The sequence below is a fragment of the Podarcis tiliguerta genome, assembly GCF_965153285.1.
Source record: "Podarcis tiliguerta genome assembly, chromosome: 1".
In the NCBI taxonomy this organism is placed as follows: Eukaryota; Metazoa; Chordata; class Lepidosauria; order Squamata; family Lacertidae; genus Podarcis; species Podarcis tiliguerta.
In genome coordinates, this window is record NC_139534.1 from 20,750,059 (window position 1) to 20,776,251 (window position 26,193).

General features: G+C 44.7%; 1 protein-coding gene across 6 annotated transcripts in view; it reads left to right on the forward strand.

Moving 5' to 3' along the window:
- Nucleotides 1-26,193, forward strand: part of METAP1D (methionyl aminopeptidase type 1D, mitochondrial) — a 99,136-nt gene that overhangs the window by 34,129 nt on the left and 38,814 nt on the right. For 3 of the 6 annotated variants that reach the window (XM_083412927.1, XM_083412928.1, XM_083412929.1), the window contains exons 2-3: nt 10,121-10,290; nt 17,594-17,743. In XM_083412927.1, the coding sequence (XP_083269053.1) occupies nt 10,121-10,290; nt 17,594-17,743 (320 nt within the window). Of the gene's footprint in view, nt 1-7,759; nt 7,855-10,120; nt 10,291-17,593; nt 17,744-19,239; nt 19,263-26,193 lie in introns of those variants that run through there. The other 3 variants (XM_083412931.1, XM_083412930.1, XM_083412932.1) reach the window with 3 other exon arrangements.

The window sequence follows — 26,193 nt, forward strand, 5'->3', positions numbered from 1 at the left end:
GAAGTACTGGAAAGGGTTACTTCCAGGTTTCGCCGCTGGTGCATGTTCAGAAGCGCAAAATGACGTCATTTGCAGAAGCGGCAAATCGCAACCCGCGCATGCGCAGATGTGCCGCTGCGGGTTGTGCTCTTTTCATGTTGCAAACGGGCCTCCGGAACGGATCCCGTTTGCATCCAGAGGTACCGCTGTAATAAACTCAGTTCATTCATGGGCAAGGAGATGTTGTAGTTCAGGAATGGGGAACTTGTGGTCCTCCAGGTGTTGTTGGGGCTCCAACTTCCATCAGCTCCAGCCAGGATGGCCAGTGGCCAAGGATGATGAGAACATCAAGAGGGCCACAGGTTCCCCATCCCTACTACACTGGAACTGATTCACAGGTGTGGTATAAAGTAAAGGTAAAGGTACCCCTGCCCGTACGGGCCAGTCGTGTCCGACTCTAGGGTTGTGCGCCCATCTCACTTAAGAGGCCGGGGGCCAGCGCTGTCCGGAGACACTTCCGGGTCACGTGGCCAGCGTGACGAAGCTGCTCTGGCGAGCCTGCACTAGCGCAGCACACAGAAACGCCGTTTACCTTCCCGCCATAAAGCGGTACCTATTTATCTACTTGCACTTAGGGGTGCTTTCGAACTGCTAGGTGGGCAGGAGCTGGGATCGAAGAATGGGAGCTCACCCCGCTGCGGGGATTCAAACCGCCGACCATGCGATTGGCAAGCCCTAGGCGCTGAGGTTTTACCCACAGCGCACAGGTGTGGTATAGATTGCTAATTTTGCTGCCAGGTCTGTGTTCCCTGTGCATTCCATTTCCGTTGTCAAATTCATCATGTGGGTGTGGATGAACATCATGGATGGGTGGATGAACAGGTGGGTTTACATATTTTTCCAGCCATTTAGGTTACTATTTTTTTGGACTGATCCTGTATTTCTAGTAAGCATACATACTAGGAAGTAACCCCCATTTTCCAAAAAGTTTAGGTAGCCAGTGGTAGCCAGCAACCACTGACTAGGCTAAGACTATACATTGACAGAGTCAATTGCAATAGTGCCACTTCAACCCCAGTCAAAGTCCAGGGCTCTGTCCTTTGGGCAGCACAGGTTCTCTTGCCCATCACCTTCCTCCAAATCATGGAATCATATAATTGTAGAGTTGGAAGGGACCCTGAACATCATCTAGTTCTAGGCCAACTCCCTGCAATGCAGGACTATGTAGCTATTCCATACAGGGATGGAACCAACAGCCTTGCCATTATCAGCATCACAAATGAACAAGTTGGAACAAATGTAGCTCCGCGTTGAACTTCTGACAGGTGGGCATTCTCTGTGGCCTGCACTATTGTTCTGAGTATGCGGTAAAGATTTGTTAAATGTCCAGAGCTGGTGTAAGGTGCTTGCAGGAGGCTCCCTCAGTCCCCAGAAGTCCTGTGGCCAGTAGTAGCAGACCATGGGGTCAGGCAGAGCTGCTTTCCTGATATTGATATCTCTGCAGCTTGCCTGAACAGCACTAGAGCAGTGCGGCAGCGGAGTCAGGACTGGATAGATGCAGTGGCAGGAACACCAGACGAGCCTCTTTGCGTCCACACAGCCCTGAATTTACCTAGCTCCAGGTAAGCCACAGGGCTGCTTCTTCCTACCATGCTTGCTGCAACTCCTCCTGGTTTTGTTGCTGTTCCTCTGCGTTGCTGCCGCCCTCCCTGAGCATGCAGACAGTGGCAACAGTGAAGAGATGAAGCAGCCTCTCAGTGGCATAGCGTGGGTTGCCACTGCCCAGGGCTGCGCGGAGGGGTTGGTGGGAGGGAGGAAAATGGATGGAACACGCATGCTCATTCAGCTGCCTAATGGCATATATGCCACCCAAGGGATTGCAGCTGCAGAGATAAGAAAAGAAGAGTCGTTCCGTTGTCTGGAGAGGTCGCTTCCTGGTCCGCATGGAGAAGCTCTTTTCAACAGAGTCAGTGCACAGCACTGAGTGTTGAAATTTTGCGCCCCCTAACATTTGTGAACCCCTGTGCCCCTCCCACACTACACCACTGGAGCAGCCTCCTGTATCTCCCCCCTTGAACCTGCAGCCAGCATTTTGCAAAAGCTTTCCGAATAATGATCTGGATAGACTTGCTTGCAGTCTGAAAAAGTAAGAAGACCGTGGGGGCATGAAAGTTTCAGAGGATTCCCAGGGATTGTTTTGTTTAGGGTGGCCATGGCACAGCAAGGATGGATTCACAACAGGGGAACAGACTGCGATGGGTGGGAGTTCCTGCCTCTAGCGAACTTGTAGGTTTAAGAGGCTAGGATTTGTGAAGTGTGGGGCGGGTGGTGAGGGGGGAGAGAGAGAGAGAGAGAAAGCGGAGAGAAACACATGAGAATTGTCTTCCTTGGGGCTAAACATTTCTTCTAAGGGGCCTGTCCTGTAGCCACGATTTCCTGCCACGGAGGGGAAAGGGCTGCGAAGCATCTGGAGAGAAGGAGACTCTTTTTACCAGCTTGTTTCCTGTACGTTAAATTGGAATGCCTTGTCTGTGCAAATAGATTTCAAAATAGAGCCTGCCCTTTGACTGTCTCTGTAATTGCATGGCTCTTGCAGTGTTTTATTTGGCTGCCAGAGTAGTTAACCCCTGGAAGTAAAGGGTTGAGGATGGCGTGACCAGCACGGGTGTGTAGACATGGCCATGTGAATGCCGCCTTGTTTAAATAAGCCTGCTTACCCACGGCCCTTTTTGTGAAACATTTGTACTCTCTCTCTCTCTGTGATATATATATAAAAGTACCACACATATATAGATATTTATCACATGCAAAAAGTTGATTTAAAATATGCTAGCTCCTGGGTGTACAGATAATGAGGTGGTTTTAGCTACCCAAAAGGGGGGAGGGAGTTTTTTCACTGCTTTGATGTAACCCACATCTGTCAAGCCTGGCTGGGGGTAGGGGGTTGAATTTGTTTTTGTTTAATTTCAAGGGCTCTTGTCTTCCTTATTTGCCCAATCAGTTTAAGCTTCTGCCCGAGGCACTCCCTTGTGCTGTTCTTTTCTTCTGCCAGCGCACAGGTTATTGCGTGTGAAATGTGAGCTCCACTTCTCTTGCGCAGGTTATACAGAGAGTTGCAAAGACCCTTTAATCTTTCGCGGTGTGGTTTTCAAGCACATGTACCCAGCCCAACCCCAACCCCCCGGAATACAACACAGATACAGCTACATTGGTCTATCATTGAGCGCTTGGGGTCCTCCTGCCTTCTAAGAATCTGTGTTGTGACTTATCTTTGCGTGAAACATTTGGTGTCTCTGTTTGGGAAATTTGAACCGCTTAACTAGACTTAAGAATACAAGCCTCACACATTCCAGTTCAATTTGTTAGAGTCCATAGTCCGTTTTCTCTCTCAACCTGTTGCAAAAGAGTTATCCAAATTTAAGGTTTATTTGGTTTTTTTTGAAAAACCTGGAGGCACAGACGAGCTTCGTTGCTTATTCCTTTGTGCAGTCTTCTAATGTACTAAATATCTTAAACATCTTGAAATATGGGTTTGCAAATTAGTAATTTCTTTTAAAATTGTCAAACAATTTTGAATTCACATCAGACATTAGTGGGAAATCGCTAATAATTTAATGCTTGATCCAGACAAATTTTCTTCACCCAGTAATCAGTTTCTTAAGAATGGTAGCCTAATGGGCCTTTGTACTTGATATTGTCCACTTTTTGAAATTATAAATGTTTTGGTTTGGGGTATTTAATTGGCATTTGCAAATTGTATTACAGTTGGTTAGTATTTCACAATTTTCGAATTCTTTGTTGAGTGTGGGGTGTGTGTATGATATTTTAATTAGCAGTTGCCTTTATTTACACTGTCATCTCTGCTGTGGCAAATTTTCAGCAGCTTAATTTTGAGGTTAACCAAACAGCTTTTAATAGTTTGATGAAACATGAGAGCACTTGCACTAATGTGTGTTGAAAATAACATGGACTTCTAGTTCCAGTTATTGATGGACTATGTTACTGCTCTCTGGAACATAAAGCAATTATTCCTGCAACTATTAAATAAGAAACACTTTAAAAGGAGTCATTGCCAACCTTTCTCTCCGGGGTGGGGGATCTTGTTGACCGGAAGAAAAGTCACATCTGAATTACTAAAATCAGCTTAATTAAGGGTCATTTTGGAAATACACATAAAAATCCTTACTACTCAATGGGTGAAATGGAAGCATTTCATTATATACTGTAGCATGCATGAACAGATAATAATTAAAACAGACCTGCAGTAAAGAGGCTAATAAATGTGGGGCATGTAGCTTGCTGTAAAATTAAAATACTCTTTCCACTCCAATCATCATCAGCTGAGTTCTTCATTCATCCCCTTTAACTGAGCCAGTTAAAAGAGAACCAAGAATTGTTTTAATAAAAATATTACTACTTTTTCTGCAAGTTATTGAAGAGGAAGCACCCCAGCAGAACTATATTACTGAATCCTAGTTAGTATCCCTGAAAAGTATAAGAACAAAGGTGTAGCTTTTATGAAGGACACGAACCCATTTTACAACAATATTCAAATCAAAGTAGAAAAATGACAACAGCCAAAGAACCCAACGGCTGATGGGATTTTTATTATGTACGCTGCTAATTCCTGTTATAGAAGTTTGTAAAGGTGTGATTTATTCATCACAATTTCCTCTATAGATTTGCAGCCTCTAGGGTACAGTGGTAGGTGGTCAATTTTGCACCGCTTTTAAGATTAGTAGTACAGAATGCTAATTTTGATGTGTGTGTTTTTCCTTGCGGTTCGTAGCCCATTCCCCCATAGAAGTATTTTAAAACTAAAACTGCACCCGGTAAGCAAGCCTTTGGTGTTGTTGATAAATCAGTGGGCTTAAGTATATATAATACCACATTTGGTTTTTAAAGCAGCATTTCATCTTTCTTTGAGATGTACATCTAGGGCACTAAACAGTTTAATGCATGAGAGGCTGTCAGCTGTAGAATAAACAGGAGTAAACAGAATTTGACAATGGCTTAGATTTGCGTAAAGTGTTCTTGTCGGGTGGAGGCGAAGTCTGTAGGAACTAGATTGAGAAACACAGCCGGCAGTTCTTGTCTCCAGTGATGGATGATGTTAGTGTATCAAATGGGCTGTGAATGTTAGAAGTTTGGAAACTTGAGTGGATTTGGAGGTTTTAAAAAGTACATTATTTGTAAAGAAAACAAGCCGAGGCAGAGTAGGCTCTTCGTTGTTCTGAAGACCCTCTCCGCGTATTAGATTTCGCCCTCATCACGCTTGCTTAGACTGCCTTTTATGTTAAAACCCCGAGGAGGGGAATAATTCTGGTTTCGTTTTTTTACGCGTGTTTTATCTTAACACATTTCTTTGCAAAGGCTCTTCTTTGTGTGCTGTTGCTGCCTGGTCCTACGCTGGGGCGTAACTCTCTCCCTGCTGCTGCAGCATCCTGCATGAAACAAATGAGCTGGTGTCGCAAGTTGCTGGAAAGCAAGGAGGGAAAGAAAATCCTTGCTGCAGCTTGCAGCAGTCACAAGAGGGAGCTGAGGGCTGGCTACATGGGCCTTAGGATGGAGCTGAAGCAGCCTGCCTCCCATCTATCCCTCCCAAAGCCCCTCTCTGTTCTATTCCTTCTCTGTGCTTGGCATAGCCCTGGTGAGTTCTTCTGGTTTGGAAACAGGGGAGCCAGTTCTTCCTCTTGCCTGAAGCAAGGAAACGTCAAAAAAACCCCAAAACCCTTGCATCTGCCCTTGAAGCTGCGAACACAATCTTGTGCACAGCAGGCCATAGGATCAGGCCTTTATTGCGTCGTATCCCTTAATTCCAGCATATAACAAACAATTATTACAGACACTCCAAGTGTCCTTGTTTTCCAGGGACAGTCCCGGATTTACAGAAGCCGTCCCGGTTTCTCATTCAATCCCAGAATGTCCTGCTTTTCCTTAAAAAGGTAAAGGTACCCCTGCCCGTACGGGCTAGTCTTGCCAGACTCTAGGGTTGTGCGCTCATCTCACTCTATAGGCCGGGAGCCAGCGCTGTCCACAGACACTTCCGGGTCACGTGGCCAGCGTGACAAGCTGCATCTGGCGAGCCAGCGCAGCACACGGAACGCCGTTTACCTTCCCGCTGGTAAGCGGTCCCTATTTATCTACTTGCACCCGGGGTGCTAGTAAGCGGTCCCTATTTATCTACTTGCACCCGGAGGTGCTTTCGAACTGCTAGGTTGGCAGGCGCTGGGACCGAACGACGGGAGCGCACCCCGCCACGGGGATTCGAACCGCCGACCATGCGATCGGCAAGTCCTAGGCGCTGAGGTTTTACCCACAGCGCCACCCGCGTCTTTTCCTTAGGACGTCCTAATTTTCATCGGAGAAATGTTGGAGGGTATGGAGTTATGCGACCTCCGAGCCAAGGAGATAAGGAACTATACTTCCTTTAGAAGACATAAAGGCAACCCTGTATAGGGAAGTTTTTAATAATAATAATAATAATAATAATAATAATAATAATAATAATAATTTATTTATACCCCGCCCATCTGGCTGAGTTTCCCCAGCCGCTCTGGGCGGCTCCCAATCGAGTGTTAAAAACAATACAGCATTAAATATTAAAAACTTCCCTAAACAGGTTTGTTTTTATGTATTCTGGAAGCTACCTATTGTGGGGCGACCCAGTCAGATAGACAGGGTATAAATAATAAAATCATTGCTATCATCATCGTTGTTAAATAGAATGTCCTTATTTTCACTGGAGAAATGTTGGAGGGTGTGTTATTATCGGAAGGGTTCTTGACATTATCCTGTCATTTTATTACTCACTTTTAGAATATATTCCTCTCCCCCCCCCCCATTTTTTTCCCCTTTTGGAAAAGTGGTGAAAGTTTAAGAGAACTTTGACTACTGAGTTTGCGGTCATTGTCAAGAGCCACATTGTCGAAAGGAAAAAGGCACCCATTGTTTCAGTTTGGGTACTTGGGAATTAAGCACTTTATAAACTCTTTGTGAGCTGCTTTACCACACTTACTCATATTTACAGTATCTCAGCCAAACTTAAGTCCGGTTCTCTAATTTTTGGACTTTGCTGGCTGAGGGAGCCAGCTTGTCATTAATTGAAAGGTTACTTAATTTCTTTCTTTCTGCTTCTTCTTAAATGTCTATGCATGGTCTGGCTTGACAGCAAACTCCTTCTTAGATAGGGAAACGCTGAAATGCACTTCTGTGATGAACGAATCAGCGCGGCCTGATTCATAACAGAGTCTAAAGTTATTCGCAGTGCAATGCCATGTATTTTTATTTTTTTTACACACAAGTTAGTCACACTGTGTTCAGCAGAACTTACTCTGGCCCTCCAGATGTTTGGGACCACAATACCCATCATCCCTGACCACTGGTCCTGTTAGCTAGGGATGATGGGAATTGTAGTCCCAAACATCTGGAGGGCCAGAGTTTGCCTATGCCTGCTCCTGGGCTTCCCGATCAGAAGGTTGACGGTTCGAATCCCCGTGACGGAGATTTATTTATTTTTAGTTATGTGTCTCCTCTATGGCTCACATGGGCATCTTTCCATGAGCGATTATGTACCTACCTCTGGCTTCCTGGCAGACCTGTGAACTGTTGCACATGTTCAGGACAGGTGTTTTAATGAGTCTCTTGGGCTCCCTGCCTTTTACACAAGTCCCTACACGACGTAACAGCCCTTCCAAAATCTCTCCAAACCACACAAGAGGTAGCTCTCCCCCCCCCCCCCTATTTACCAGACAGAGCGCGCTCCGTATATTTCAGGCTCGTCTGCGAGAGCTGGATTTAAGTCATCCCTCTGTGTTCCTGCGCCATTAGTCCATATACTATACTTCTGGGATAATGGAGAGTAGAAAGTTGCTGGTAATGTGTTGGGCCTCTGTTGTCCCTTGAGGTGCTATACAAATCTAAGCAATTTTCGCTTACTTGCCACTTGTCAAAATCTGGAAAGAACATTATGAACCCTGCAGAAATTCTTAAAATGGCAGCTCCTATTCAGCCAGGGCTTTTGTTCTGTAATTTTTGGGCTCCTGAAAGGAGTGCCCCACTGTTCTAATTAAAATAAATGGGCAAAGGACAGACTTCTGCATTTCACATGTTCTATGGAGTAGTTCTATGGTTGGGGGGGTGGGGAGTATAAAAGAAGCCAAATATTTTACAAATGTAGAGGGAAAATGTCTGTACCATAGTTACAAAGCCTGTATTTTGTAGGGGGCGGGGGGAACAGGTAGAACCAAAAAGCTGGTAGCCTTGAAGAAAACAAACAGAGACAAGTTTCCCCCCAACATTTTCTAAAACTACACACACACACACACACACACACACACACAGTGGTACCTCGGGTTACATACGCTTCAGGTTATATACGCTTCAGGTTACAGACTCCGCTAACCCAGAAATAGTACCTCGGGTTAAGAACTTTACCTCAGGATGAGAACAGAAATCACACGGTGGCAGCGGGAGGCCCCATTAGCTAAAGTGGTACCTCAGGTTAAGAACAGTTTCAGGTTAAGAACGGACCTCCAGAACGAATTAAGTACTTAACCCGCGGTACCACTGTATAAACATTTTTAGCAAATCACATTTAAAGTGCATTTATAGCATTTTAACAGGCATGGCTTCCTCCAAAGAATCCTGGGAGCTTCAGTTTCCAAAGAGCTTCAGTTCCTGGAACCCTTAACAAACTATATTTCCCAGTGCTTTAAATGACCAAACCATTCTTACTTTACTATTCATTCAGGCCTTGCTACTTCTTCCCCAAACTCCGTCCTCTCCCTTTGTTGTTGTTTTTCACTGTGTAACTTAGATGGGGGGCAGGCGGTAGAATTGGATATAACAACCAATAATGTGTCCCTTTTCTATAAAATTGTATGACCATGTTATACAGATGTCCTGTATTGGGTGCAAAGGATGAATGAAAGCGAGACATATTTATGTTGAAGATATGTAATACAACTGCTGGGATAGCTCAGTCAGCAGAACATGAGACTCTTAACCTCAGGGTCGCGGGTTTGAGCCCCACGTTGGGCAAAAGATTCCCGTATTGCAGGGGGTTGGACTAGATGACCCTCATGGTCCATTCCAACAATGATTATATGAATAAATGAGTAAAAAGTCTCCAGTAAGAAGGAGATCGCTACTCATCAAAGAAAGGAAACTTCCAGATAAGGCTCCTTCGTTTAACCATGACCACAGGGGGGAAGGTATTTCCACACATTAGTTTTGATTGGCCTAGATAAATTAATACGGAGCAGGGAAATTGATGCAACTAACTGGGTTCCATGTTAGAGGTAAGGAGAAAATATTTTGTTCCAAGAGCAGTTGTTTGGAAACTGGAGGACTTTTGCTGCTCTCCCTTTATGGGTGCACACTAATGTGTCTGATAGTAAGCTATAATCCCCTTTGATATGGGACTGTCTGTTAATAAGGTTAGATAACCTTCTATTCTGGAGTTAGGCCCAGCTTACCTGAAGGAGCATCTCCAACCCCAAGTTTCCAAGCACGATTCAAAGTTTTGGTACTCACTTTTAAAGCCCTAAACATCCTTGGCCCTGTATACCCAAAGGAGCATCTCCAGCCCCATCGTTCAGCCTGGACACTGAGGTCCAGCTTCAAGGGCCTTCTGGCAGTTCCCTCACGATGAGAAGTGAAGTTGCAGGAAACCAGGCAGAGGGCCTTCTTGGTAGTGGTGCCTGCCCTCCCATCAGATGTCAAGGAGATAAAGAACCACACAACTTTTAGAAGACACCTTAAGGCAGCCCTGTATTGGGATGTTTATAATGCTTGATGTTTTTTAATGTTTTTATATGTGTTGGAAGCCACCCAGAATGGCTGGGGCAACCTAGCCAGATGGGTGGGCTATTATTATTATTATTATTATTATTATTATTATTATTATTAATTATACTAGATAGAAGATACTGACATCCCTCCCAGCAAATACTATTCTGTGAGTGTAAATAAGCCACGCTTAAAAAGATTTAGCAAAGCAGAACTTTCTAGAGGGCATAGGGTTTTGTTGTGGGTTTCATTGGTAGTTTTGTTATGATTGTAACAGCAATGCCGTCGTAAAATGCTATTTAATCATTCCTTTTATGTAGATATTATATATATCTGTATCAATCCACAGGTTGCACGACTGGCCGTCAGCGACTTTTCTCTTCATCAGTTGATCATATCTACTTACACAAGCAGTCAAGCATTCAGCAAAGAAGATATCTCTTTTTCCAGAGACAAAGAAATGCTCCCTATAGCATAGTCTGGCCAGCTATGGTTTCTCCGGCTCATCCAGTTCCTAAGGTACTGTAATTTCTATTATCTGATCCTTTCTCCAGTCAATATAAAGGTTGACTGCACGAGTGATCAAGTACATTCATCCCTGACAGCTGGGAGTTTGAATCATGGTTTTGTTACCAGGGCTGAGATTTGATATTGGAACGCCGGTGAGCCAAGTTCCCTGCTCCCTGCTATGCTAAAGACAGCGCCAAATCAATTTCTCAGCCAGTTTAAATCTGATGCTCCTTCAGCTGCCGCAAACCCAAATGCGCTTTTTGTTTTGTTTTGTTAGTCTCGTTGTTTAAAAAAGAAAGATATTTTGCAATTGGTTAGAAGTCAAGTCAATGTGAATTGACTGCACTTGAGGGGGGGGGGAATATCACTGTACGTTTTAAAAATAGCAAACTTAAAAACATTTCTGTCCATTTCCAGCTTTGTTTATTTGCTTCCACCTAAAAACTGAAATGCTTATTACAAGGTCAGTGAGCTGCCCTGCTATGTATCTTATCAAGTAAACCTTCCTGTTACTTGCTGAAACTAGCTTCTTGGAATACAGAGATGGCATATTTTAAAAGGCAACCTGGAAAGTATGGGTTGAGGTTGCTGTTTTTTTAAATTTCAGTGTTCATTGAAAGTAGTAACTCAAGCTATTTCATAGTTTTGACATACGCATTCTCCAGTCCTATGCGGTATTTACTCAGAATGAGTCCCATTGGTTTCCATAGGGCTTACTCTTATTGAACTATGCTTAGGACCTGATCTCATGATGATTTGCTCAAAAATTAGTTCAGTGTAAGTCTTAAAGTAAGAAGAGCTTTCAGGACAACTCCCATTACAATGTCCCGGCTCCTTCAAAGACCTTCCTGCATTCTGTGTGGAGGTCTGTGCTCAATGTGAAGGGAGATTCAAAGCACATTTGAGTAACAACAACAACAAAAACAACAATTTTGTTATTTATACCCCACCCATCTGGGCAGCTTCCAACATATATAAAAACATAATAAAACATCAGACATTAAAAACTTCCAGTTCTAAAAGTTGTTTAGTTATTTGATGGGAGGGCATTCCACAAGGCGGGCTCCACTACCGAGAAGGCCCTCTGCCTGGTTCCCTATAACCTCACTTCTCGCAGTGAGGGAAACGCCAAAAGGCCCTTGGAGCTGGACCTCAGTGTTCTGGCTGAACGATGGGGGTGGAGACTCTCCTTCAGGTATACTGGGCTGAGGCCGTTTAGGGCTTTAAAGATCAGCACCAACACTTTGAATTGTGCTTGAAAATGTACTGGGAGCCTGTGCAGATCCTTTAGGATCGGTGTTATATGGTCCTGGCAGCCGCTCCCAGTCGCCAGTCTAGCTGCCGCATTCCAGACTAGTTGCAGTTTCCAAGTAAATGCATTTAGAAGCCTCCCCATGATTGGGAACTCCTATGACACAATTAGAACCTCTCTCCAGACCTTCAAGCTCAACAACTGAAGGTCGGAAGTGGAGCTGGCACATGGGGAATGTTTGGGGTGGGGTTTGTATACCTAACTTGCCCCGCTTTTACCCATCTGCTAGGGCAGGGCGATACAACACGCAGCCCAGGGGCCACATTTGGCCCTCAGAGCCTTTTTTGGGGCAGCCCTGGGCAACATTTGACACACATACCCCTGCAGCTCTTGCACGGCCTTCCCAAAACCAGGTAAGGAGGCACTGGGCTGTGGGAAGGAGACGTGAGGGCTCTGACAGAACCCTCCTATAATCCCAATATCCCAAGTCTAACATTGCTTCCTCTGGCTATTACTAGCTTCTGTTATGCAAGCTCTGAATTCTGGAAAGTAAGCTAGTATCTACCATATTTTTCGCTCTATAGGACGCACTTTTTCACCTCCAAAAATGAAGGAGAAATGTCTGTGCGTCCTGTGGAGCGAATGAAGGCTTTCGCTGAAGCCTGGAGAGCGAGAGGGGTCGGTGCGCACCGACCCCTCTCGCTCCCCGGGCTTCAAGCAGCTATCCGCAAGCCTTCTGAGCGCGGCGGGAGTTCCTGCCGAGCTCCGAAGGCTTGCGGATAGCAGCCTGAAGCCTGGGGAGCGCAGTGCCAACTCCTGCTGCACTTCCTGGGCTTCAGACAGCTATCCGCAAGCCTTCGGGCCCCAAAGGCTTGCGGATAGCAGCCTGTTCTGGGGGCTGGGGTTGGGGGAAGCTCGGGCTTCCCCCGTCCCCAGCCCCCGCAAGCTCTGGGAGTGGCGGTGAGGTTGCGCGCAATCTTGCCGCCGCTCCTGGACCTGTTCTGGGGGCTGGGGGAAGCTTGGGCTTCCCTTGCCCCAGCCCTGTGGCTGGGGGGGGGGGTTCCGCCCTTTATTCCCCCCCCAAAAAAAAACTAGGTGCGCCCTATGGAGCGAAAAATACGGTACATCTTAGATGTTTTCAGAAATCTCAGGGACGAGTAGTAGCACAGGTGCATGAATTTATCTATAAATGTGGTGCCAGATGAAATGCCGCAAACCGGTTTGCAGAGACTGTGGAACCCAGGAAGCTTGCTTGTTTTCTGAAATGCCTTCAGTGATGCAGATCAATGAAATAAGCTGTGTTCTGTTCTGATTTACCTGCTCCCTTGCTATATTATTTACTATTACTACTGTAGCTATTGTTGTTATTATTTGTTTTTCTTACCCGCCCTTCATGACAAGGTCCCAGGATGGGTTACGCTGTGCAGCTAAAACAATAGGCAAAAACAGCCCCAACCATAATCCGCCCCCACCTCCATCCCAAAAAAATCATTCCCTGCAACATGTTACAGGGAGGATACCAAAATCAATATTCAGATTTAAAAGGCTGGAACGGGTAGCTACATACACAAAGCACAGTGCTAAGATCTGCATGCCTGAGCAACCAATCTGCCTTCTGATATTAATGTCAAAAGGAAGATAGCGAATAGTGAGAACAACCTCACTGAAAGTGTAATTAAAATATGTATGTCTATTCTTATGTGTGTCCTGTGTCTGCAAAGAGCAGCTCTTTGGCAGTTGCCTTTTTTATATTTTGCGCTGCCTACATTTTGGGTTCCTCGTGGGCCAAATCTGATAGGTGGGCAGGGCTTCCTACTACCTGTTAGTCACATGACATCACATTATTGGCTGGTGGGCAGGGCCCGCCCACATGTTGCAATTGGGGTTCCCGCTTGGGAACAGCAGTCAGCCCTGTGTTTCATGCTTTGGGAAGCTCTGAGCATAGGGACAGCAAACTCCTTGTCGTCCCCCCCCCCCGCCCTTCCTGCCATTTACAAAGACAGGATAAGCAAGTCTGAAGATTCCAGATGACAGCTGCAAGCAGGCCTTTGCCTGCAAAACGTACCTTTGTTTCTCAACTTCGTAGAGTCGGCATATTCCAAAAAGCAAAAACCCGGACACCCCCCCCCCCAAATCAGGGCACCCCTTCCCACCATTGAACATCTCCGTCAGGTGGCTGGCACCGTGAGCCAGCCTCACACTGAAAGAGAGAGAGAGAGAGAGAGAGAGAGAGAGAGAGAGAGAGAGAGAGAGAGAGACGGGATAGAAGGGAAGGGAGAGAGAGGTGGAATCTACACACATAAAAACTGAATATGCTTTTGTAAAAAAGCATTATTAAAAATACATTGAATTTTCCATAAGGTTCACCATTGCCATCTAGTGTCACATTGTATGTTGCACTTACTTAAAACACACTTAAAACGTTTTATTTGCAGCTATATAGCTGAATCCACAGGGACGCGGGTGGCGCTGTGGGTAAAACCTCAGTGCCTAGGACTTGCCGATCGTATGGTCGGCGGTTCGAATCCCCGCAGCGGGGTGAGCTCCCGTCTTTCGGCCCCAGCTCCTGCCCACCTAGCAGTTCGAAAGCACCCCTAAGTGCAAGTAGATAAATAGGTACCGCTTTATAGCGGGAAGGTAAACGGCGTTTCCGTGTGCTGCGCTGGTGCTGGCTCCCCAGAGCAGCTTCGTCACGCTGGCCATGTGACCCGGAAGTGTCTCCGGATACCGCTGGCTCCCGGCCTCTTAAGTGAGATGAGCACACAACCCTAGAGTCGGACACGACTGGCCCGTACGGGCAGGGGTACCTTTACCTTTTAGCTGAATCCACAGAGAGAGAGAGAGAGCGCAACATCAGAGGGCACCAGGGAGGGAGGCCCACGCTGAGAAAGAAATCAACATTTTGGCAAGAAATCACCCCTGCTGCTATATATCCAGGTTTCCCCAAGGATTGCTCTCACTTGCATTAGCTGCTGACGGGCGGCCGTGGGTGCGGGTGGGCAGTGATCCTGCATAGCATTGGGCTTGGTTGCATGAGAGAGATCCCACTTGTACACCCAAGCTCAATACTTTGCAGGATGGCTCTCCCTTCACAACTGCTGAGAGCAAATCTGCTTAGGGCTACGTTGCAAAAGTGCTGTTTGAAGCATCTGTCCCCATTTTCCTTGAAATGAAATGCAGCCCCCGCACTTCAGCTGCAACAGGAACATAGGAGTTGCCTTAAAGTGCTTCTCAAAAGCTGTATTTGAAGAAGCTCATGCTCTTCTCTGAACCAGTGGCGGCCACTGCTGCCTGCCTGCCTGCCTGCTTGCAGGAAAAGCATGTGAACTGCGGCAAAGAGTGCTTTTGAGCAGATCTGAATCTCCGCTGATCAGCTGATGTGTGGAGATTGCATCCTACTGCCTCTATGGCTTGATACCGTTTCATGCTGGGAACAGGGCATGCAGGCAAGGCAAGATTGGGCCCTGTCTTCCTGTCCAGCAGCTGGCATCTTCAGGTGGGCATGGTGTTGGAGAAGTGCCTTTGTAGGCAAAACTAGAACCCCTGGCAATTCAAGAGTGGCCTGTTGGCCTGTGATTCCCCACCCTTGATTTATACAGTTATACCTCGGGTTACAGATGCTTTGGGTTGCACGATTTCAGGTTGTGCACCGCACCGAACCCGGAAGTACCAGAATGGGTTACTTCCTGGTTTTGGCGCTTGTGAATGCGCAGAAGTGCTAAATCGTGCTTTGCGCATGCGCAGAAGCGCTGAATTATGACCGACGGATCGTGGGTTGCGAACGTGCATCCCCCACGGATCACGTTTGCAACCCGAGCATCCAATGTATCTAGAATGTCTGGGCTCTACAGTTTAAGGTTAAAGATTGATAAATCATATGATTGAATGTTCCTCCATACAAATACAAAAACCCTATATATAGCATGTTGGAGAGAAGAGTTCTAGCCTAGCCTTTATCCTGACAGGCTTGCTGTCTATGTAGAGTTTTTCATTGGTGTGCTTCGTGGGAGGCACATTTAGTCACACGAGTCTCTGCTAGCCTTCTGCAACAGAAGCCCAGTCGCAGGTTTACCACTTCATTGAGAAATAGGCCTCACCCTCTGTCCAAAGTCAAGACTAACTCTACACCCCAGTCCCATCCATCCCGCAGGTAAAGCCACACATCCAAACTGCAGCACTGCACAGGAAGAGAGCAGACCTTGCAATAAACATCCCTGGAGAGCAAATAGCTTCAAACGAATGAAGCAGAGCCCGCAGGGTAACGTAAAATCTGAACAAGGGTTTGTTTGGAACCCAAACCTACTTGTATTCACTGCCAGGGCCCAAACCGTTTTTATTTATTCATTAATTCACATACTCACACACTCTTCTGCTTTCTCTAGCAACAATAAAATCCACAGTCCTAGAATATCTCCATCTATAAATAGCCAGTTCCCAAGGTTATCCCTTTTGCCCATTCACAACAATGTGAAGATACAAATGGTGTGCTGTCTGTTTGGGATACAGGAGTCGGAAAGAGTGGATGGCAATACCACGGTCCAAAAATGAACCTTGACTACAGATCATGGTTTGTTGGGAGCAAAACAAACCACAATGTCTGTGTCAGCCGTAACGCTGAGCAGGAGTTTGTGGTTCTTCCCAGCATGAGCAGGGATTTTTTTATTTTCGTTTCTTTTGTTCTTTAATATCGTAAGCTACTTTGGGAAGGCCATGGGCAGCATTCGTAAGCGGACTAAAATATTTTAAAGGAATAATTTTTTAATTAAAAAAAAACAGCACAAAGTTGCTCTCACAGACCTTCCAAGTGTCCCTATTTTCCAGGGACGTCTCTGATTTAGAGAAGCCATCCCAGTTTCCGATTAGATCCCGGAATGCCCCGCTTTTCCTTATGATGACTCTATTTTCATTGGAGAAATGTTGAAGGGTATGGAGTTATCCAACCCACCAAGCTGTCTGAAGGCAATCCTGTATATGGAAGTTTTTAAAAAATGTTTAATATTTTATTATGTTTTTATGTATGTTGGAAGCTGCCCAGTGGCTAGGGCAACCCAGTCGGATGGGCGGGGTATAAATAGTAAAATTATCATTATGGAATGGGACGTCCCTATTTTCATTAGAAAGATGTTGGAGGGTATGGCAAACCAGTAACTATAGACATCTTCCACAATCTGGTGCCTTCTAGATTATTGAAACTACAATTCCTTCCATCCCTCTTGATTAGACTTGCTGTCCAGGACTTACGGAAAGGCTGCACTATGGTTTATTTACCACATCGTGCAAACACGGCCCATAATATGTGTGTTTATATTTGTGCGTTTAAAGATGTGTGCGGTTGCGTAGTAAAGTCCAGCGAAGCAAAGTAAAGAGTTGCCTGAATTTGGAGTCGCACCCCTGAATTTGGGAGTTATTGGGTTATTGTTTTTATTTCGATTATATATTTCGTGGTTTTATATTTTGATTTTGTTCTGTGTACCACCCTGAGACCTCCAGGTATAGGGCGGTATATAAATTCAATAAATAACCACAACAACAACAACAAATAATTTATCTTTTCCACAGAATTCCCACCTGTGCTTTTTTGTGGATGGGGGTGGGTTGTGGCTTACATTTTAAAAAGCTGGGATTCCTCCTCCTCGATTTCCCCCATAGCCACGAAGTAACCGAACGATTTCGCTGGGTTTTGTCCGAAAACACAGCGCCGTTGTTTTTTTTAAAAACGGGGCAGCAAAACAGGAGCCGGTTTGGCTACTTTGAGGAGCCTTCTGATAGTTTTAAGCCTCGGAGTGGGAAGCAGCTGCGGTATTTTGAATTTTCAGTGCTGTAAGGTTAACAGACTATCAAGAGTTGCTGGCAACAGACAACGTTAAGTTCAAAAGGGCAGCGGCAGAAACACTGAGGCAGCCTTGAGGGTTTGCCCTGATGGCTTAGGAAGGTCGCTAGGGCGAACGAAAGGCCAAGCTGCCATGAAGCAGGAGGCTCTATCTGAGAAAATGATCCCATTGTCATGCCTCCCTTTTTTTTCTGATCTTCCATTTTCAATCCTTTTCCCCCCCTCCCAAGCACATAAAGAAACCAGACTATGTGACGACAGGCGTTCTTCCAAGCTGGGGAGACTACATAGAAATTAAGAACGAAGATCAGATTCAAGGGCTGCGCCAGGCTTGTCAACTGGCCCGTCACGTCCTGCTTCTAGCTGGGAAGAGTCTAAAGGTAACAACCGCCATGTGGAGGCTTGGCCAGTCCTCGCCTTTTTCGTCCGGCATGTTTTGAGTTACGCCGTTCTCGGTTTGTATTGAAATATCCTTTAATAATAATAAAAAAAGTTTGCTGAAATAGTGACAAGAGAGTATCTGTATAACCGTGCTCTCAGCTCTAAATCTGCACTAGAAGATTCCTAAATTCAGAATGAATCGTTTCAGCTAAGCAGATATACTGAGAACATTTGTTTAACAACAACAACTTATTATTTGTACCCTTCCCATCTGACTGGCTTGCTCCAGTCACCCTGGATGGCTTCCAGCATATATAAAAACATAACAGAACATTAAACCTTAAAAAAAGCTTCCCTGTACAGGGCTGCCTTCAGATGTTTTGGTCTGACTGTATCTCAAAAGGGTATTTTTTTTTTTAAAAAAATTATTATTCATGTTGCCTCATTGCAGAAAGGTGGACTAAGATACATGCCTGTAAGGAGAATGTGGAAAACTTTCTTGACAGCTGGAAAAATGGGGACTTGGAGCTTGTCTGTATGAACGAAGGAAAGGTCTTTGGTTTCCGGTTTCCACCAGGACTGTGTATAACGTATTAGATGCTATGTAAATAAAGCACTTGTAGCTCTACATGTAACCCGAATAGCATTTAATCAGGGTTTGACATACAATTTACTTGAATATATATATTCCAACATGCCATGTTGCATATGTTTGTCCTGAGGCACATGAGATTCGGCGTTGTTTAGTCACAAAGCAAAATCCCTTTGTTCATACTTGCTAATTTTCAGCTGTGCATTTATGTAAATTGGATTGGGCTGCTCACTCCTTTCTTAGCAATTTTACTGCTTCTGCCTCCCCTTTCTATGCCTTAAACAGGCATATTTTGAGCTTCAGACTCATTTATAAAGCAGGCCGTGGCATAACGTCAGGAACGCTTGCTATTCTTTCATGTGTCTTTAGGATGTTTTTATGTTGTTTGCTTCCCTTTTATTAAGAGAAGAGCGTTATGAAGAACTTTTTACAAGATCTTGGGAAATGGAGGGTATTTTGCTTTTTTTCCAAAAAAAAAATAAAAAAATCTGCCCTAAAAATAGGAAATATAATTTTGGTTGCATGGAGACACTAATTGGAAGGAGTGGCAGAAGAAGATACAGACAGAGCCCAATGGGACTTGCTCCCAAGTAGAGGTGTATAGAATTGCACTGTTCAGATTTCACTATAGCCCACTGGGAAATTGTATAATTAGCTGAGCTGTAACTTTGTCCTTCTGCGCATATTAATTCCAGGAGGTTAGATTCAAAGAACCACATGGAGTGTCCCATGTGTGCTTTTCCTGCTGCTGCAGCAGCAGCATTTCCCTGCCCCCCCCCCCAAGCAACTTATGAAGTTCAGGGAACTTCCAGCAGATCATGCAACATAGCCCTGGAAGCTGCAGCTGGGGTAAAAATGAATTTGGTGAGCTTCTCCATGCAGGAGCACAAGTGCCTTCCATGTTGCTCCAGGCACTATGGAAACGAGTAAGCTTAACTACCGTATTTTTCCATGTATAAGACGCCCCTATGTATAAGACGACCCCTGCTTTTGGGGACCCCAAATTTAGAAAATGGGCATATGCACTATCCGTGTATAAGACCCCCCCCCCCCCCAGATTTTTAACCTTATTTTAAAGTAAAAAAACCTAGTCTTATACACGGAGAAGTATGGTATATTTCTGAGAACAAAAAATATACAGTCTGTGCGTGTCTGTATATTTTTTTATTTTAAAATATTTTAGTCCACTCAGATTCCAGAGCAGGATGCAATTAAAAAATATTAATATTTCCCCTTTATAAATATTTTTTGTTATACTGCTTGGATTAACGCTGTGCAATGTCAGCATTACTTCGATACAGATTGTATTTTTGGAAATCAGTTTTGGTTCCTTAGTGGATTTCAGTGAATTATGCAGCCAGACATTTGCACCCAACTTTAGTCACTGCTTGACCCAGTTATGCTTCAGTCTTCTGCATACTCACCTGGGAATAAGTCATGTACCACAACATACATTTAATGCACACTATATGTGTTTAAAGCACATGTTTTCCCCACCCATCCAACTAGTTTACACCTCACAGAGCTACAGCTCCCAGTGCCATGATAAACTGCACCTTCCAGGGTTATTTTGGGGAGAGACGTGCTTTAAAGGTATGTTGTGTACACAGTGTAAATCCCATCTTATCAGGACATCCTTTGAGCAGGCAGGGTTAATACCAGTAGCACAAAGGCTACAATCTTGTGCATCCCTACTCAGGAGTAAGACCTATGATTGTTATTTAGACTTGTTAGTCACTTGTTATCGGAAGGCCTCCAAGCGCTTTACAACAAATTAGAAACATAAATATAAATGCATTATACCGTTAAAAACAAAACAAGCCCTGTCACAGTGTCAGATTGCAAGTCGTGTTGACACCGGAGTAAGTGTAAACTGAGGGGCACAGCCAACCTAAGTCAAGTTGCATAAGTTATTTTGGCTGAGCTATTTTGGCACTTGGGCCAGAAAATCCCACAGGCACTTTCCCCCCTTCCTGGCAGTAATTATACAATAATCAGAAATTAAATGACTTAACAGTTTGCTGCTCTTTCATGACACCCAAAATCTGTTGCCTGAGGCAGCTGCCTCATTCAGCCTAATGGTAGGGCTGGCCCTGATGAGGACACCGTTCCCAGATTGCAGACTGGCGATTCTGTTACATCTGTGGCCGTAATGAATATATAAAAATTCAGGGACCAAAAGGCCATCTAGTCCAATCGCTGAAATTGCAGGCCTCCTTCTTAGTGCAGCAGACTTGTGACGGATAATCTTGCAGTTTGTGTTTCATTGGTATTCATGGGAAACGGACCGTGTGGTAGAAGATGCAACCGGTGGACCTGATCTCTCGGTTGCAGAAGCTCTCTTGAAGATTATAAAAATAGAAATGCCTGTTCAGCTGACTGTGTTTGGGCGGACCCTGTGGAGTTACTGCCAACAGATTCAAGGGCACTCAATATGGTGCAACAAGAGATGGGGATCGGGACTGCCGTGAAGATATGGAGGTGGCGTAGAGAGAAGAGAAGAGATAGCGAGAGCATAATGAGCTGTAAATATAAGCCAAAGAAGTTTCTGGTGAAGATTACAGGGAAATGGGAGCCAGGGCAGAGAACAAGAACATGGCGTCCGTATGGATGAAGTGATAAGCCCTGAATGTAAGTCGAGCACCTGGTTTGGGGACCAAAACAAAAAGCAAAAGATATGAATGAAGAGGCCCAAGGAGAAATATGTTTTAATGATAAAAGAAAAGACATAGATCAGAGTTGGAAGGGTTGTCTAGTCCAAATAAGCAGCTGTCCCATACAGGGATTGAACCAGCAACCTTAGCATTACCAGGACCATGTTCTAACCAACTGAGCTATCCAGGCTGATAGTGAAAGGCTGGTTCTGATACATTTTGCTGATCTTCCAAACATCAATGTTGAGTACAGGCTGAACACGGGAAGAAAAAAAATTACTCTGTTTCCTAACAAGCCAACTTCAAACCCATGGGTTATGAAGCTGGCTTGCTAAACTAGCTTTAAACCAGGTTTGAACACAACACTAAGTTGGGATTCTTAAAATTTGAAACCACACTCCTTCTTCTAGGTCCTCTTAGCAGGAGGAGAAGAGGGGTGTGCGCATGCAGACACTTTGCTACTGCCTATTCTGACTCATCCACATGGTGCCAGTGGTGTAGCGTGGGTTGCCAGGGCCCAGGGCCGCACGGAGAGGGTGGGGTGGAAGGGAGGGAGGGAAACTGACAGAGTATGCATGCACATTCAACGGCCTAATGGCCTCTGCATCACCCAGGAGATCACAGTTGCAGAGATAAGAAGAGTTGTTCTGTTGTCTGGTCCATGTGGAGAAGCCATTTCCAACAGATGACACCTGGCTTGAGAGCAGTACATGTGAAAAGGATCTAGGAGTCTTGGTTGACCACAAACTTGACATGAGCCAACAGTGTGACGCGGCAGCTAAAAAAGCCAATGCAATTCTGGACTGCATCAATAGGAGTATAGCATCTAGATCAAGGGAAGTAATAGTGCCACTGTATTCTGCTCTGGTCAGACCTCACCTGGAGTACTGTGTCCAGTTCTGGGCACCACAGTTCAAGAAGGACACTGACAAACTGGAACGTGTCCAGAGGAGGGCAACCAAAATGGTCAAAGGCCTGGAAACGATGCCTTATGAGGAACGGCTAAGGGAGCTGGGCATGTTTATCCTGGAGAAGAGGAGGTTAAGGGGTGATATGATAGCCATGTATAAAAGGATGTCACATAGAGGAGGGAGAAAGGTTGTTTTCTGCTGCTCCAGAGAAGCGGACACGGAGCAATGGATCCAAACTACAAGAAAGAAGATTCCACCTAAACATTAGGAAGAACTTCCTGACAGTAAGAGCTGTTTGACAGTGGAATTTGCTGCCAAGGAGTGTGGTGGAGTCTCCTTCTTTGGAGGTCTTTAAGCAGAGGCTTGACAACCATATGTCAGGAGTGCTCTGATGGTGTTTCCTGCTTGGCAGGGGGTTGGACTCGATGGCCCTTGTGGTCTCTTCCAACTCTATGATTCTATGATTCTATGAAAGCATAGCTTAGAGTGATGTGTAAATGCAGCCATGTATAATGCATTTCAGAAATTCAGTCTAGATGCAACTACATAGGTCAGACCTCCTCAGGAATGGGCGTAGCTGATGCACCAGTTAAACTGGACAAAGGTACTCGGGTCACCTGAGAATCCAGGAGCAAGGGTAAATTGAGGAGTACCTCCAAACCAGTTCTTCAGGCGGAGTGCTACCCCGTCCCAAACAGTTTGAATGCCTATTCCAGAGCCTGTTCCCACACAACCAGGAAGAACCTCGGTCTTGTCTTGATTAAGCTTCAGATGATTAGTCCTCACCCCACCCATTACAACTACCAGAACATCAATAGTTTCCTTGATATCAGATGAAGATGAAAATGAGCCACACATCCTCAACATATTGATGATGACACACTGCAGGTCCCCAGTGCAATCTCTCCCAGTGGACCTCACACTGCAGGTCACACTGCAATCTCTCCCAGTGGTCTCATAGAGATGTTAAATCGGGTTGCCATATTTCAAAAAGTCAAAATCCAGACACAAAGCGAAATCGCTTTTTAAAATTGCCTATTTTGAGCTATTTTCTAGGGAAATCAGCAAAAACAACACTGCCAACATGGCTTGCTATACGTCTGGAATTTCCCAGACATTTTGGCAACTTCCGCCTGGACACTGCTTCCAACTACAGTATTCTGGGTATGTCCAGGAAATTCCTGATGTATGGCAACCCTGAGTTCATGCACTCCAATGGGCAAGGCATCAAGCTAGAATCCCCTCTCCACTCCACCCAGGCATGCTGATAACTCTCTCATTTTGATGGCATACAGTGGTGCCTCGCAAGACGAAATTAATTCGTTCTGCGAGTTTTTTCGTTATGCAAGTTTTTTCGTCTTGCGAAGCACCACTGCGTATTGACGGTTTCCTGTAGGAATGCATTGGCGGTTTTTAAAAAAAGGCGCAAGACGTTTCATCTTGCGAAGCAAGCCCATAGGGAAATCCGTCTTGCGAAGCAACTCAGAAAACAAAAAACTCTTTCGTCTTGCGAGTTTTTCGTCTTCCGAGGCATTCGTCTTGCGAGGTACCACTGTACTTGTTGGCATACAGAAACATCGAGTTTTCTCTTAGGAGGAGTGATATCTAGAATTAATTGGAAGAAATTGATAAGAAAGCCGTAAAGCAAAGCTTTCCAAACTGTGTGTGGGCTGCAGTGTGTAGGCATGTCACGCGAACGCTCTCCGCGCTCCTTCCGGGGCTGGAAATGGGTTAGTTTAACCTCTGGTTTGCTAGTAAAACTCAATTGCTGTGCCATGAAATGATGTGTGTCTAAAAAGTGTTTCACCAACCTGAAAAGTTTGGAAAGCTCTTCTGTAAAGGAAAAAGAAAAGGAAGGTGGACAAACCTTCTCTTTTTTTGTTGAAAATTGTCCCTTCAGCCTCATAAAAACATACTGCCAAATAGCAACTGGGGAAAGTTTATAGGGAAAACAAAGCAAAGAGGAAACAGATAGAGATCGAAATAGGAGCTTGGCCTCCCCCTCAGGAATCAATGCAGTTTGTTAAAGGTGCTGAGAGTTAGGAGACTCCCCCCCCCCGACAGAGCCACAAATCCTAGAGTTCCCTGGAAATAGGGAATGGCTGTTAAACCACTCAGAAAAATTGTGGTTTTCTGAGGTGAATTGGTGTCTCCCAGCACCTCTCAATACCCTTAACAAACTGCAGTTCCCAGGAGTCTTGAGGGGAAACAATGATGGTTTCAAGTGCCACGATACTGCTTTAAATGTATATTGCAGATGGAACCCTGGTTTCCTAGGTCCACATCTCAAACCGTGCTTGGATCTGTAGCAGTGTTGGGATAGAAACTGAACCTGCTGAACTGCCTGTTGTTAAAATCACAACAGCCCTCGTTGGGTCATGAGTTTTCAGTGCTGTACGTCAGTAAAGACAAAGTATGCCTGTCTCATTTATTTATAGCTTGCCTCTCTGCCCAAAGGCAGTGAGGTCATTGCCCATCTTCCGCGGTGGTGGAATTCTATCCAGAGCAAAAGAACAGAAATTGGTTCCTTGAATGGCTTAAACCCATTGCAGCACCTGATGTGCTCCCACATACATCGTTGTAACTCCCAACCCTCAACTGTTATGTCCATTTCACATGGAAGAAGGAATTCATGCACAGTTATGGCATGACCTGATTTCCTAAATCTTTTTGCTGTATTGAGAGCTGCTGCATATGGCTAGAAACCAAAGTAAGGGACTGAAAGTTTATACCTATCATAGTGCCTCTGCTAAAGTGTCGTATTCATAGGCTTATAGCTCATTCAAATCACAACCAATTTTCACAGGAACACTCAAAGGCACTTCTTGACAATGAGGGAGGTTTTCCTACCAAATTTCAACTTTCAACCCTCGCCATTTCACAGCTGGTTCTGTTCTGGGGAAAAGAGTTGTAATGATAATATTTAAAGTGTATATTTTCCTCCACTTTACTCATATTCAAAAATGGTCCAGAGCTTTCTTCTTGTTCTTCTTCTTCCTCTCAAATTCTTACTGGAAATAATCAGCTCCAGTATAAAACAGAATCTGGAAAATCCAAGCCAGAAAAATGGAAGTTTCTGGAAATGATAGGTGTCTGAAACCGGGGTGTCAAAATGAAAATGCTAATACAGGTTTAAATTGTATTGTAGTCAGGGCTGCTTACATTGCTATACAAGCTGTTTCCAAGTATGAATAGAAATATTAAAGTGGCATGGCAATTCTGAATGTGGTGCTAGCATATACAGAGGAAAATAATTTTGATTGTAGAGAGAAGTTTGGAACGGGAAATTCTTTTGTCTAAAGCTGTTGAGGAGAAAATGGCTCTCCAGGAGAATGCAAATGCCATATTGAGGTTCATTATTTATATAGCACTATCAGTGTATACATGGCATTTTATAGAGTAACGTAACAGAAACGCAGGACCCTGCACCAAGGAAACTAATTCAGCAGATGCGTGGAAGTGGCCTGGAAAGTCAAAGGGTACATTTGTGGTAAGGATGAAATTTAGCCAGTGTTGGGGGGTGGCTCCCAAGATGGTGGCATTGTTGGGAATTAGCTGGGACCCCAAGACCAGCAAAGCACCCGTCAACCCCACCATGCTGCCACTCTCTTTTTTAATATATATATAATTTTTATTAATTTCAACATACCACTTATTATACATTCCACAGAACTTCACATCTTATACAATCTTTTTGGACTTCCGTCAGCACCTCTGATGATCCACCATTTTTATCATTTCTTCTGCATTTCTTAAATTCCTATTGCCTTTAATTATCTTAACTCACAACCCACCTCTTTAGCCATTTTTGCAATAATTTAAATAATTTACCTCACAAAACCTCTTGCAAACCTACAAACGTAATCTGGTCATCACAATTACTTTTCAAATAGTCCGTAAATTTACACCAGTCTTCTGTGAATCTCTGGTCCCGCAGGTTTCGAATTCTTTCGGTTAGTTTATCCAATTCTGCATAGCCCATCAATTTCATCCTCCATTCTTCTTTTGTCGGTAATTCTTCTTGCTTCCATTTTTGTGCCAATAATATTCTTGCTGCCGTCAATGCTGCCATTCTCACTTTATAAGGACCTTCCAGGAAGAACAGAGGTCAAGTGAGAGAATCCTCAGTTTGCACAATTTCTTCCCGATTAAGGTCTGGTCTACACATGTGGAAGATTAGGCTGTACCTCTTCAGATGGTATCACTTCCCTTTATGGAAGTGAGTCGTGGGCAACTTACAACCATCAGGAGCCATGCCTCAACGCCTTCCACATGCAGTGGCGTAGCGTGGG